Genomic DNA, 15,176 nt, shown 5'->3' with positions numbered 1-15,176 from the left:
GGGAGTTTGGTCAACATTTCCTATCTTACCAAGAAGGTAAAGCTTTCCTGTGCGCCGCCTAATTAGGAAGCGCTGAAATTCCTCAAGTTTTTCTTCAAAATTTTGCGGTAGCTTCTGTGCAACTTAAGTTCGCCTCTTAAGTGAAAAACCCCACCGCTTCATAAACAGATCACTCCATCTGCGACTAGCCTTAAAATTTTCGATTTTTTGCTCTCTAATAATTTCATGTGCCTTAATTTTTAAAATTTTGGCGTTTACAGGCAGGAATTTCTGACGCTGTTCCTTAACAATTTCATTTAAAATCACTTGTAGTGCATGATATCAGCCACACTTAGGCCCACTAAATGCTTTCCTGCTACTTGAACATTCAAATAATTTGTTTATTAGCAGTCGCCATCACCTGACGTTGCTCTCATCAATCCCGTATTGCAGACCTGCAACACGATTAGAACTTTGTTCCGCAAAAGAAGTAACTCCTCTTTTGAACTTGGCACCCACAATGAAAGCGCATCATTACGGTTCACGAACACCAACAAATACTTCACAAAATTGCACGAAGCAATAGTTGCCGCTACGTGAAATCTTTAAGAGCCCCGGCATATCAACTCGTGCAACAATCTTAAAATATTGTGCATTGTTGGTATTTTTGTGTAAAGAAATTTATTTTTGTTGCTACGAATATTTGAAAGGCTGCTACATTCGAGGATGAACAGTACAGAATTTCTATTTCTTCATTGTGAACATGCAGTGGTTGAAACTCGGGGTGGAGAGAAAAGCTTGTCGTCCACCTTTTTTTTTAAAAACTTATTTACTGACGCAGAGGTTTTGGTGCCAGTATTTATCTTTGTGCCTGCAAAGCATGCCAGTGTAGCGCTACATATATACGACATCAGAAGTTAGTTGTGGCGGCACCTACCAACATTTTTCAGAATTTGCGCTTACTTTGCACTCGAGTCTAAGCCGCAGGCGATTTTTTGGATTACAAAAACCGGAAAAAAGTACGGCTTGGATTTGAGTAAATACGGTAAATCCCATCATGAATGAGGGTCTTCAGGAATGTAGGATGACTCAGGTTATACATTACAAACACAAACAACTACTGCAGACGCCTTCTGTAAAGTAATTGATTGACTGATTAATTGAGGGGGGGGACTGCAGGACTAAACAGTGAGGTCATCAATCCTGCAATTTCAAAGTTACACAGTGAAGAGAGAGGGTCCACTAAAAGTGGGGGGATCCAGTTAGAAGAGTCAAACTATAAAAACGATGAAGTTAAAACACACAGGAGAAGATATGAAAGGGTAGCCCAAATCTAAAAACTGGGAAAACTAATGGATAAAAGAGGGTATTCTGTAAAGTAACAATAACATGATTAATACTGAAGTACTCATACTGAGTACAGGAATTACTTTTCAGCTTCTTTATATACATAAAGAAAAAAGCCTCTAGTTTTGGATCTTACACTACTTAGCTGCTATTTTCATGTAATATGCCGAGCAAAGCAATTAAGTAACTATAATTATACATTTCACAGAACATTATCAGCAGTCTATTTACTGAAAGTCAAAACCTATTCAATACAAACATTTGAGCAACTAGTGCCATTAATTAAAGAAGGAATGGTTAATAAGATCCTCCTATACTTTGTTTTTGATTATTTGAGGATTTCTAGTTTCACATCTGTTTTCTGCTAGTAACCTGTTACAGTCTTTTGCAACAAAATATAAAACACCATTCTGAACTCTAGATAGAACTGCATATCTATATGGAAAATAATTTTTATTTCTAGTACTCAGATTGCTAATTTCACAGTTCATCATAAATTCACTCTTATTATTAACCAGAAATACTAATTATGAAGGAAATGTGTTGGCATATGAGTGTAAGACTGCCAAGATCCTTGAAGATGTTCCTGCAAGTTGTTCAGTTATTAGCACCTCTGTGTGCACTAATACTTTTTTTAACTTAACTTCACTGCTCCAGGAGTTAAAGGACTGTCAAAATGGTGAGAAGAAGTATTCTATTAATCTCATGCATTCACTGAGTTTTGAATCCTAGTGTTTCAAAATATGAGTCCCATGTCTTCATCAACTGCACCACCTCACCAGCTTAAATTTAGGAAATCACCAGCTTAAACTTAGGAAACTGAAGGAAATAAGAAAAGGCAAGATATGCTATGCCTGAGGCTGATGCAGAAATATGATTAATGAGGAGTAAAATAACTAAAATTATCACTCCCCTTAAACTCTTTATATGACACACTGAAACATATTCCTAATAATATAACTTATTCTTTGACACATAAGAGATAAAAGGTGATATCAAATATTTTTATTTCATTTTCTTACTTTTTTTTAAAAAAAAAGCTGTTTACATATAAATAAATAAATACTATTACAAAATTAAAATGGTGTCTAAAGACATTTGTTAACTGAATACAATGATTCAACAGAACGTTAAAATTGGACACATTTGGAGCAATAAACTTGTGATAAAGCTGTTAACAAGGCTCAACACAAGTGATCATGATAAACCTGAGTTTCCACATACTATAAGAAAAAATACAAAATACTTGTCATTAAAGTTTAGTATTTTGAAAGGACATAAAACATTTATTTCCAGTTGCCTTATTGTCACAGCCTTACAGATTCCATTTCTACACTCTCATTATAGCCCTTTGAAGAGATGTCACTTGGGTGCAGAATATCTTCAAGCTTGTCTTGATGTTTTCCATGATCACCTTTGTCAGGTGTGTTCCAAGATTGAAGTTCTGAAGTGCCAAAGACTTGATAAAGTACTCCAGGAAGAAACAGCATTCCAGCTGTGATCAGGAAGACTATCTGCCACTGACTAGGGGTTTGCTAGAACAGCCAAACATCAAAATAATTATTACTATCAACAAAGAATCTGTTAGACAGAAGATCACAGAGTGACAAATAATTCAAATGCTATAATACAATATTACTAGGCACCTTAAGAATTTCCAGTTCAAAATAAATGTCAATTAATATAAATGTAAGTTCTTTGTCAAACTACAAAATTACTTAATAATTACACATCCTGGCAATCTGTCTTTTCCTACATTGTTGATTTTCCTACCTGGAGTTTCCATCGCTTAATAAATTTTTGTCTGTAGTGAATCCTACAGGTATTTCAGTCCTGAACCTGCAGCAAATGAGCACTCTCTTCCCCACACATCTCCCAGTATGATCCCAGAACAGTCACATTTGTCACAACTTTGATTGTTTATCACAGTATCCAGAAATGAGAGGAATATTCCATCTACAATCATACACCCCCCCCCCCCCCCCCCCCGGCAAAGTGATATTCTGCTACCATCCAATCAACATGATATCCTGGCCCATCCTTATCCACACACACTACCAACCCCTGGCCACATGCATCCTTTTTTCCGTAATCTGTGTTATTATTTTGAAAACGCCATGTATCAGTACAACCACAAATAGATATTACATTTTCAATTATCTTGGATAAGAAATAAAAATCTCACAAATATTATCTATAATTCATGAATGGCGTAGTAATGAAGTATATATCTCACAATTAATTTTACAAATGAGAGTGATAATGTTATGTGCAGGAGAGCAAGTACAAGGAAGTTACATTTTAATTCGAGAAGACAGAAACAGAGCCACTTAATTTCACAGAACTTAAATGATGGATGCAGACTTGAAAAGAGTACTATTGGAATCGATATAGTTAGAGAGGACACACAACATTTGCTATCATCCATATGTGATCAATAAGGTGTATACCATATAACTGAAATGTACAATTTTAAGTTTAAGATCTACTGTCATAGTGCTGGAACTGATGACCCAATTATGAATATTAGGGCTAAGGGCTTGATAATGGATGTTTTGAGACTAACAATGAAGATAGAAAAGTGTTTTCAGAATACAACGTTACAGCTGTACTTAAAATAACAGAAGATGGACAGACAAAAAACTAATGTGAGGAGAGGCACAGAGGGCATCAGATTTTCCCAACCAGATTTTCCAGAGTAAATGAGAGCCTGCATGTCTAATGATAAGATTTTTTTTACTGAGGATCATGAGGAGTTAAAACTCCATCCCCATTGCATTCTTATGTTTTCTTCACCAGATCACTTCAGTCAAAAAAGTCACCATAATTTCCTAACATACAAAGTGTGCATTGGAATTTTACAGAGCAGTAGAATGTATTAACGATATATATTTATAGTCAGTATCACTGCAATGTTTGGACATCAATGATATATATACACTCCTGGAAATTGAAATAAGAACACCGTGTATTCATTGTCCCAGGAAGGGGAAACTTTATTGACACATTCCTGGGGTCAGATACATCACATGATCACACTGACAGAACCACAGGCACATAGACACAGGCAACAGAGCATGCACAATGTCGGCACTAGTACAGTGTATATCCATCTTTCGCAGCAATGCAGGCTGCTAGTCTCCCATGGAGACGATCGTAGAGATGTTGGATGTAGTCCTGTGGAACGGCTTGCCATGCCATTTCCACCTGGCACCTCAGTTGGACCAGCGTTCGTGCTGGACGTGCAGACCGTGTGAGACCACGCTTCATCCAGTCCCAAACATGTTCAATGGGGGACAGATCCAGAGATCTTGCTGGCCAGGGTAGTTGACTTACACCTTCTAGAGCACATTGGGTGGCACGGGATACATGCGGACGTGCATTGTCCTGTTGGAACAGCACGTTCCCTTGCCGGTCTGGGAATGGTAGAACGATGGGTTCTATGACGGTTTGGATGTACCGTGCACTATTCAGTGTCCCCTCGCCGATCACCAGAGGTGTACGGCCAGTGTAGGAGATCACTCCCCACACCATGATGCTGGGTGTTGGCCCTGTGTGCCTCGGTCGTATGCAGTCCTGATTGAGGCGCTCACCTGCACGGCGCCAAACACACATACGACCATCATTGGCACCAAGGCAGAAGCGACTCTCATTGCTGAAGACGACACGTCTTCATTCGTCCCTCCATTCACGCCTGTCGCGACACCACTGGAGGCGGGCTGCACGATGTTGGGGCGTGAGTGGAAGACGGCCTAACGGTGTGTGGGACCGTAGCCCAGTTTCATGGAGACGGTTGCGAATGGTCCTCGACGATACCCGAGGAACAACAGTGTCCCTAATTTGCTGGGAAGTGACGGTGTGGTCCCCTACGGCACTGCATAGGATCCTACGGTCTTGGCGTGCATCCGTGCGTCGCTGCGGTCCGGTCCCAGGTCGACGGGCACGTGCACCTTCTGCCGACCACTGGCGACAACATCGATGTACTGTGGAGACCTCACGCCCCACGTGTTGAGCAATTCGGCGGTACGTCCACCCGGCCTCCCGCATGCCCACTATACGCCCTCGCTCAAAGTCCGTCAACTGCACATACGGTTCACGTCCACGCTGTCGCGGCATGCTACCAGTGTTAAAGACTGCAATGGAGCTCCGTATGCCACGGCAAACTGGTTGACACTGACAGCGGCGGTGCACAAATGCTGCGCAGCTAGCGTCATTCGACGGCCAACACCTCGGTTCCTGGTGTGTGTGCCGTGCGTGTGATCATTGCTTGTACAGCCCTCTCGCAGTGTCCGGAGCAAGTATGGTGGGTCTGACACACCGGTGTCAATGTGTTCTTTTTTCCATTTCCAGGAGTGTATATATAAAAAAAGTTCAGTAGTATTTACATATATAATTAAAGTACAATACAGTGTCTCAAGTTTAAAAGTATATTTGACAAAGCACTGGACAGACAAGTAGAATAATTCATAATGGAGGGACCCTCCATTATATACAATCATTGTAAAGAAGTGTCTAAGGAGACAAAGATTACTGCATAATAGGTGTATAACAAAGCACAGAGCTGTAGACAGAGAGATGCTGAATGAAATGCATTCTGCTGTTGAGACAGCATTGCGTGAAGCCTTCAGTGACTACCGTAGCAGAATACTGACAAATGATCTTTCACAAAACCAAAGACATTCTCGTCATACTTAAGGGCTGTGCTACCGGAGTTGGTGTCCAACAGCTTGTGAATGAGACAGGAAACTAAAACTGTTTTAAAATGTTCTTTTACAAAGGGAAACCCAGGAGTATTGCCCCAAATTAATCCTCGTACCACTAAAAAATTAGCAAAATGAGTGTTAGTATCAGTGATGTTGAGAAATAGCTGAAATCATTAAAACTGAATTAAGTTCCAGGTCACAATGGCATCTGTATCAGATTCTATACTAAATTTGTGGCCGAGTTAGACCCTCTTCTAGTCACAATCTATCACAAGGCCAGTAGAAGTGACCCACAAAACTACCGTCCAATATCCTAGACATTTATTCGCTGTAGAATTTTTTGGGCATATTCTGAGCTCAAACATAATGAGGTACTATGAAGAGAAAGACCTTCTGCATGCCAACCAGCATGAATTCAGAAAACATCTATCATGCAAAACCCAGCTCACACTTTTTTCATGCATAATGAATGCTCCCGATCAAGGCAGTCAGGTAATGCAGTATTTCTGATTTTCAGAAAGCATTTGACTCAGTACCATATCTACAATTATTGTCAAGATCATAAGGATCTCAAGTGACATTTCTGATGGGATTGAGGATTTTTTGGTATGGAGGATACAGCATATTATCATGGATGGTGTGTCATTGTCAGATGTAGAAGTAACTTCAGGTTTTCCCCAGGGAAATGTGTAGAGACTGTTGTTGTTCATGTTGTACATTAATGACCTGGTGGACAACATCAATAGTAACTTAAGACTTTTTGCAGATGATGCAGTTATCTACAGAGAAGTACTGTCTGAAAGAAACTGCATAAATACTGTCAGATCTTGATAAGATTTCAAAGTAGTGCAAAGATTGGCAAATTACTTTAAATGTTCAAAAATGTATCAGTGAGTTACAGTTGGAATCAGCCAATTCATACAAATATCTGGGAGTAACATTCTATAGGGATATGAAATTGAATTACTACACAGACCCAGTCATGGGTAAAGCAGATTGTAGACTTTAGTTTATTGGTAGAATACTGGGCAAGTGCAATCAGTCTACAAAGAAAATTGCTTTCAAATCACTCATATGGCACAGTGTGTAATATTAATCAAGTGTATGGAACCCATACCAAATAAGGCTAACAGGGATTATTGAACATATACAGAAAATTGCAGCACAAATGGTCACATATTTGTTTGATACATGGGAGAGTACCACACAGATGCTGAAGAAACTGACCTGGTAACTCTTGAAGATAAACATAAACTATCCCGAATATACTACAACCCTCTATTTATCAATCACACAGGGATCACGAGGGAAAAATCAGATTAACTACAATACACAGAGAAGCATTTAAACATTCATTCTTCCTGCACTCAATATGTGAATGGAACAACAGGAAACTCAAATAACTGATACAATGGGATGTGCCCTCTGCCATGCACTTCACAGTGGTTTCCAGAGTACAGATGTAAATGCAGATACTTACATTCTGATATGTCAGTGTTCCAACTATAGCTGGAGAAATGAAACCTGGAAGATCAGCCACTGTGCACCCTATGCCAAACAGGATACCTGAAATAGGGATGATAAGATATTTAATATTACATTAATTTTAAGCATATACTGAACTTTACTAATTAACTGTGTTGTGTTCATCCCACCAATAAGAAGTTACAGGAATGTGGAACCATTCATGGTATACACTAACAAAAGATAAGGAGACAATAGAAACTTAATATTTATGCTGCGTTTAAATAAACTATGAGTACACAGCTTAACACTGTTCACACTTATGCCATCTAAATTTAATTTAATAAATTAGTAACGAAGCCAATAGTTTGAAAAAAGCTTCTGCCGCCTCACTTTTTGCAGATACTGCTGTTTATCTTGATTATGGTGGCATCTTCAAAGACAATATTTTCCTACACCTGTAAATACTGAGTCCCATTTATGGTACATTACTACTTCTAATGCAGCATTATATCAAATACAGCTACTTGCCATGTAGTTAACAGAATTTTTCAGTCCTTGAACCTAGATACTCAGATAGTTTGTAGAAGGATTGGCCACTGATGTATTTTTTAAATTTTCTTTTGAATCTACATCTACAAATAAATACATACTTCAAAAATCATCATACAGTGAGTGGCAGAGAACATCTTGTAGCACTGCTGTTCATTTCCTTTCTTGTTCCACTAACAAAAGCAGTGAGAAAAAAGGCTATCTACACTAGGTGGAATCCACAATTTTCGGGACTGGTGCTGCCATCTGGAAAGTAGGAGTAGTAGATATTTGCACCACTAGGTGGCGAGAGCTGCATATCTGATGAGTCAGTGTGTGGAGTGGCATTCAGCTGGGAGGACAAGTTGTATGTCCACAGTGATTCCCGTAATACTCTGTGTTTGGTGTGTGGCAATTTTACGATGGATCTGCGAACAGAACAGCGTGTGTGTATCAAATTCTGTGCAAATCTCGGGAAAAGTGCTACAGAGACCCTTGCAATGATTCAACAAGTGTTTGGGGAACAGAACACGAGCCACATGCGTGTGTTTGAGGGGTATGCTCAATTCAGGGCCGGCCGTACAGACGTCGAAGATGATGCTTACGCTGGAAGGCCCGTTAGCTGCACAACGCCAGACATTGTTGCCAAACTTCAACAATTGGTTGTGCAGATCAACGTCAAACCATTCAAGACCTTGTGGATGAAGTGGGTATTGGTTATGGGACATGTCAATGAATGTTGACTGATTAACTGGGCATGCATTGTGTCGTCGCAAAATTTGTGCCAAGGATCATGACTGCCGATCAGAAGGCACAGTGTGTTGAAGTGTGCACAGATCTTCGTCAGACCGCATCTGATGTCCCAATCTTTTTGTTATGGGTTATCACCGGAGATAAGAGCTGGATTTATGGTTATGACCCAGAGACAAAGCAACAATCATCCCAGTGGAAGAGCCCTGGCTGTCCAAGACCTAAAAAAGCAAAACAGGTGAAAAGCAAAGTGAAGAGCATGATCATCATTTTCTTTGATACCAAGGAAATTGTGCACAAAGAATACATCCCACCCAACCAAACAGTGAATTCTGCGTACTACTGTGACATTTTGTGATAGCTCCGTGAAAATGTGCGGCGATGACGGTCCGAACTTTGGCGTCAAGGGAAATGGCTGCTACATCACGACAATGCACCCTGTCACACGTCCTTGCTCACCAGGACCTTTTTGCCAAAAAACAACATGGCGGTTGTACCCCACCCACCGTACTCGCCTTGTGACTTCGTGCTATTCCCAAAATTGTAACTGAAGTTGAAAGGCCATCAGTTCAACACTCTACAGACGATTCAAGAAGCATCGCTGGCAGTGATAAACATCCTAAAAGAACAGGACTTCCAGAAAACATTTTACCAGTAGCAGAAGCATTGGGACCAATGTGTACCTGCAGATGGGAACTACTTTGAGGGTAATGGTGACCATTAGTCCAAAGGTAAGGTTTTCAACAGATGGCAGCAACAGTCCTGAAAATTTTGGATAGCACCTCATATGCTTCTGTATGAACGTTGATTTCTCATATCTTGTCTTTGCAGTCCTTATGCAAGACGGATATGGCAGCAAAATTGTTCTGCAGACTGTCGTAAATTCCTGCTCTCTAAATTTTTTCAATAATGTTTCACTAAAAAATGTCTTCTCCCCTCCAGTTAATCCTGTTTGACCCTACAGAGCATTTCTGTAATACTCACATATTGATCAAACCTTCCAGTAACAACTATAGTTGCATACCTCTGAATTGCTTCAATGTCTTCCTTTAATCCAATCTGGTGGGGATCCCAAACACTGGAGAAGTACTTGAGAATGGGTTGCGTAAGTGTTCTGTACAGTGTCTCCTTTTGAAAACAAACTACACTCTCCTAGAATCCTTCCTAAGAACCAAAGTATACTGCTCACCTCACATGCAACTGTCTATGGGCCCTTTCCATTTCATGTTGCTTTACAACAGTATGCCTATATACTAACTCAGCGTGACTGTGTCAAACAATACACTACTTATACTATATTCGAACATTACAGGATTACTCACCTGCATTACTTACATTTTTCTGTCTATAGAGCAACTAGCCATCCATCACATCAAATAGAAATTCTATCCAAGTCATCTTCTATCGTCCTACAAGTCATTCAAAGATGACACTCTCCCATCACTACAGCATCATTAGCAGTCACAGATTGTTGTTCACCCTGTCTGGTAGATCATTTATGTATGTAGAGAACAAGAGTGGCTACATCACAGTTCCCTGTGGCACTTCTGACAAATTGTTGGGGATTTTCAATTTCTTGCTTTATGTTAGACAGGAGCTTGTTGAATATTTTCCCACCAGAGTACTGGTACATAACTCCATTCTGAATCCTAGACAAGGAGGTAAGGGGACTTATCACTACCACCAACCCAATTAAAAGTTAAGTTGAAAGAAAATTAAAGAGGTAGCATCATGGAACCTTGAAACAATGTTATAATATGTTTTTATTCTCAATGACACTTTAGTCACACAGTATGCTGAAGACTGCAATGGACAGTTGATATTTGCACTTGGTGACTGATGGAGAAATGTATACCATATTAATCTATATATGACAGATGCTGCAACTGAAAATAATTATACATTGGAAACCACGGAATGCCCTTTTAACTAATTTAATGTTAATCGATTGCTTTAAGATGGTGATCTGACTGAAACTGGTTGTCTGTAAATAAATATGTAGTATGGCAGCTTTTGGCAGTTCCATGATGCCATTATTCAAATACACTGAAGCTATACTGCATGGTTTGCAGGAAATATTTTGAAAGTAAAGAGGAACAACTTAAAAGTACCACAGAAGATGAGGTAGCACAAAAACAACTCCAGTCTTAGGGAGGGGACAAGCTAGTATGAAAGTCAGAGGAATTCATTTGTAAATCCCTCCAGTGTTTATTTGGAGCTTTTGAACATGAAGGAATGAAACACTTTGCAAGAAGAGGTTTCTTGGAAATGTTTATAGGAATGAACTACGTGTTTAGTCGGTACATTCCTACAATATAGTATCTGCAAGTTTATTTTCATAAAATGTAATTACCTTTAAAAGATCTATATTAAACATTAAGGAAACTTACTTGCATAGTTGGGACTGAGATCAACAAAGCTAGCAAATGGTCCAGATGAGACTGCTCCACTTGTTCCCACTGATGCAGCAATACAAATGATTGCTGCCAAGTAGTTGCAGCCAGAGAATGCCAATCCCAACATAAAAAATCCATGAATGATACAACCTGGAAGTTGAAACATATTTTATTTCCACTATTCACTACCTCTTCTACTAACTTTAAACTGGATTTCCAGGCAAATAACATATCATAAGAATAACAGACACAATAGGTTAAATTCATAGTGAGCTTTGTCTGGCAATGTGTGTGTGTGTATGTGTGTGCGTGCGCGCGTGCGCGCTAGCGCACGCACGTGCATGCATGAAAGAGGGAGGGAGGGAGAGGAAGAGGGAGAGGGGGAGGGAGAGAGAGAGGGGGGGAGGGGGGAAAAGGGGGAGGAGAGAGAGAGAGAGAGAGAGAGAGAGAGAGAGAGAGAGAGAGAGAGAGAGAGAGAGAGAGAGACAGAGACAGAGAGAGATAGAGAGAGAGAGAGAGAGGGAGAGAGAGAGAGAGTACATTTTACGACTACATTCTTACATGCAGAATGTGTAACGTGGTGCACTGGTTAGCACACTGAACCTGCATTTGTGAGGACAATGGTTCAAACTTGCATCTGGCCAGCTAGATTTAAGTTTTCTGTGATTTTCCTCAATTGCTCCAGGCAAATGCTGGGATTATTTCTTTGATATGGCACAGCCGATTTTCTTCCCCATCCTTGACACAATTCGAGCTTGTGCTCCGTTTCTAGTGACCTTGATGTCAATGGAACATTAAACCCAATCTTCTTTCCTTTCCTTATCACATGAAGGTAGAGGGAATATATTGAGAAAGAGGGAGGGGGGATATATTTGGGGTGGCAGGGTGCAGAAGGCTCAGAGAGATGCTTTTCTTTTGCTGTGGCCCACAGTTTATGAGAAGATCCAATAATTAATATTACACCTGAAGACGCTTCTCATTTCATTGTCATATTAAGTAAAATCTTGTAACATGTCAAATTGCATATGAGTTGTGTATTCTCTGGTTGGTGCCTTACTGCTTCGACATTCAATTTTTTGGCCCATCTGTAATATTTAATCAGTTTTCTTGTTTTCTATGGATGTGAACAATGAATGGGAATAAGAATAGGTTGTCTATGGATGTGAACAATGAAAGGGAATAACAATAGATGTCATACAATATGAATGTAAAATTTGTGAGACAAGAAGACATGTGTATACACAAAATGAAATTAAATAATGAGACGAAAATCTGTAAATAAATTGAGAGAATAATAATATACGATATAAAAAGGAAAGGGGTAGAAGGAAGTCAATGGAAGAGACATTAAAGATAAAATACTAGTGACGAGCACTTTCTCACATTTGCAGCAAACAGTGCACCAAAAACTATAACGCAAAAAAGCTGCTTTAGATTTACTTCAGCAGACATTGCATACAACACTAACAGATACAAGTTTCAAAACTACAGAATTCATCAGTTTACTAAAGAGTAGCCATTCTTATAGTTGTGGTAGCACCATTAGCAGTGTGTTAAAATGTTGTGCTGACTTCAAAGGACTACCCTTAACATGTCTTTGTAGTCAGTCAATGAAAGAGGCTATATTTTGTGACAGACATGAATATCCTGCAGAAAACCACCACTAATAATAGACCTGCTTCACTCTTTTGACTCCTTTCAAAAGTTTTTAGGAAAGAGGGCTATGGTTGAATATAGACTCCTTTTTCTCAGAGCAGAACTTGTTAACTGTCTCTCAGTTTGCCTTTTGCAAAGAATCATCCAGAGAAGAATCCAAACAATAATTCACCTTTCCAACCCCCTGCAGTTAAATGGTGTTCAGACAAGCAATATACAAGAATCTTTTTCAAGTTCTTAAACTACAACCTACCATCTGATGAAGTAAACATATTTCATCATCTTTCTTTCAATACTTTTCTGATGTAACAGACATTTAACCTATGTGAACAGCAGCTTTGGCAAATAGGATTTCGAGACAAGTTTTTGTAAAATAATCTATGTCTACATCTTCCATTCCATTCAGATATGGAATGCAGGAAAAATGATTGTTGCATTGTATCTGTGAGTGCTGTAATTATCCTAATATTATCCATATGATACCTATGTGAACAACAGGTATGTTGTAGTATATTCCTAGAGTCATCATTTAAAACCTGTTCTTGAAATTTATAAGTAGGTTTTCCTGGGGTAGCTCTTCAAGAGGCTGCTAGCTCAGTTTCTTCAGCATCTCTGTTACACTCTTCCACAGATCAGACAAACCTGTGACCATTCGTCCTGCCCTAATGTCCCCTGTTAGTCCTCTTTGGTACGAGTCTCACACACTTCAGTAATATTCTAGAATTGGGCACATGAGTAATTTGTAAGCAATCTCCTTTGTAGATTGATTGCACTTCCCCAGTATTCTACCAATAAACCAAAGTCTACCACCTGCTTTACCCACGACTGAAACTATGTGATAATTCCATTTCATATCCTTCAAGAGTGTTACACCCAGGTATTTGTATGAAATCAATTCCAGATGTGACTCATTGATATTATAGTCATATGATACTAAGTTTTTCTGTTTTGCAAAGTGTACAATTTTACATTTTTGAACATTTAAAGCAATATGCCAATCTTTGCACCACTTTGAAATCTTATCAAGATCTGGCAATATTCAAGCAGCTTCTTTCAGACACTTCTTCATTATAGATAGCTGCATCACCCGGAAAAAGCCTGATTTTACTATTAATATTGTCTGCAAGGTCATTAATATACAACATGAACATCAAGAGCCCAACACACTTCTCTGTGGGCACACCTGAAATTGATTCTACATCTGATGGTGATTCTCTATCCAAGATGACATGCTATTTCTTCCTTAGCAAAAAAGTCCTCAATCCAGTCAAAAATTTCACTTGATAACCCATATGACTGTAATTTTGACAATAAGCATAGGAGTGGTATTGAGTCAAATGCTTTTTGAAAATCAAGAAATACTGCATCTACCCGACTGCCTTGATCCAAAGCTTTCAGTATGTCAAGTGAGAAAAGTGCGAGTTGGATTTCACATGATCAGTGTTTTCAGGATCCATACTGCTTGGCATGGAGGGGTCATTCTGTCCAAGGTACCTGCTTATGTTTGGGGTCAAATGCAGATTATGCGAGCATTTAAACACTTCGATGTATTTTCAACATCGGAACTATGTGCTGACACTAGCAGAGACCCAAAATTCTATATTGTACAGATAGCTAATAACAGAAATTCTCATTCCTGCAGTTAATAATAGCATTAATGTCATGCAGTTCAATGGTCTGGTATAACTCTTTCAATTAGATGCCACTTCATCAATGTCATTTCTGGTGAATCTCTGTCTCACTGAGAGAGGAATGTTAGGTTTGAAGGCATTCTGAAAATTCTGTTGCTTGACTGGATTTGACCCACAACCTTTCTGTTTTCAAGCATGTGCTTTACCACTAGACCATAAGGCCCAACTTCCTGCAGTTAAAACTATTCAAGAATGAATATGTGTGTTACTATTCATCCATACAAGAGAATTCTTGAGTGAAAGTGTTTGTGAAAGGTGAACTTTTAAAATAAGTGCAGTGCTGCTTACTGTTAGCCTTGCAGTGTTAATAAAGTTGTCCATTCTCATCAAAGTTGTTTTAATTTTAAAATACTGATTTATCTCACTATTTAAATGAATTTTAGTGAACATTTTTTGTATCCCCTTGCATCTTACTGCAACGATTAGCAAAGATAGGTTATGAGATGAATAAATCACAGTTTTTTGGCCCTTAAAATTTTGTATAAGGAAAAAATAATTTTGACTCGTAAATATGGAAGTCAGCTTATGATACAGAATTATTTTGAAAACATAAAATTAAATGACTGGTGTTCCTTGGAGTAAGAAATATTCATTTCTGTTGTTTATAGGCAAACTAATAAATGTAAACTCCAGCTTGGGATATCAACAATGTACCAAAA

At 39.0% G+C, this 15,176-nt stretch overlaps 1 protein-coding gene across 3 annotated transcripts in view; it reads right to left on the bottom strand.

Moving 5' to 3' along the window:
* Positions 1 to 1,372: 1,372 nt before the first annotated feature.
* Positions 1,373 to 15,176, bottom strand: part of LOC126336375 (sialin-like) — a 207,135-nt gene continuing 193,331 nt past the window's right edge. For all 3 annotated transcript variants that reach the window (XM_049999985.1, XM_049999984.1, XM_049999986.1), the window contains exons 8-10: positions 11,165 to 11,320; positions 7,510 to 7,595; positions 1,373 to 2,861 (exon numbers count right to left, since the gene is read on the bottom strand). In XM_049999985.1, the coding sequence (XP_049855942.1) occupies positions 2,634 to 2,861; positions 7,510 to 7,595; positions 11,165 to 11,320 (470 nt within the window). In that variant the 3' untranslated portion in view covers positions 1,373 to 2,633. The remainder of the gene's footprint in view (positions 2,862 to 7,509; positions 7,596 to 11,164; positions 11,321 to 15,176) is intronic.

Source organism: Schistocerca gregaria, chromosome 2 (assembly GCF_023897955.1).
Source record: "Schistocerca gregaria isolate iqSchGreg1 chromosome 2, iqSchGreg1.2, whole genome shotgun sequence".
Lineage (NCBI taxonomy): Eukaryota > Metazoa > Arthropoda > Insecta > Orthoptera > Acrididae > Schistocerca > Schistocerca gregaria.
The sequence above is the reverse complement of the archived record's forward strand: the minus strand, read 5'-3'. Positions and strand labels throughout refer to the sequence as shown.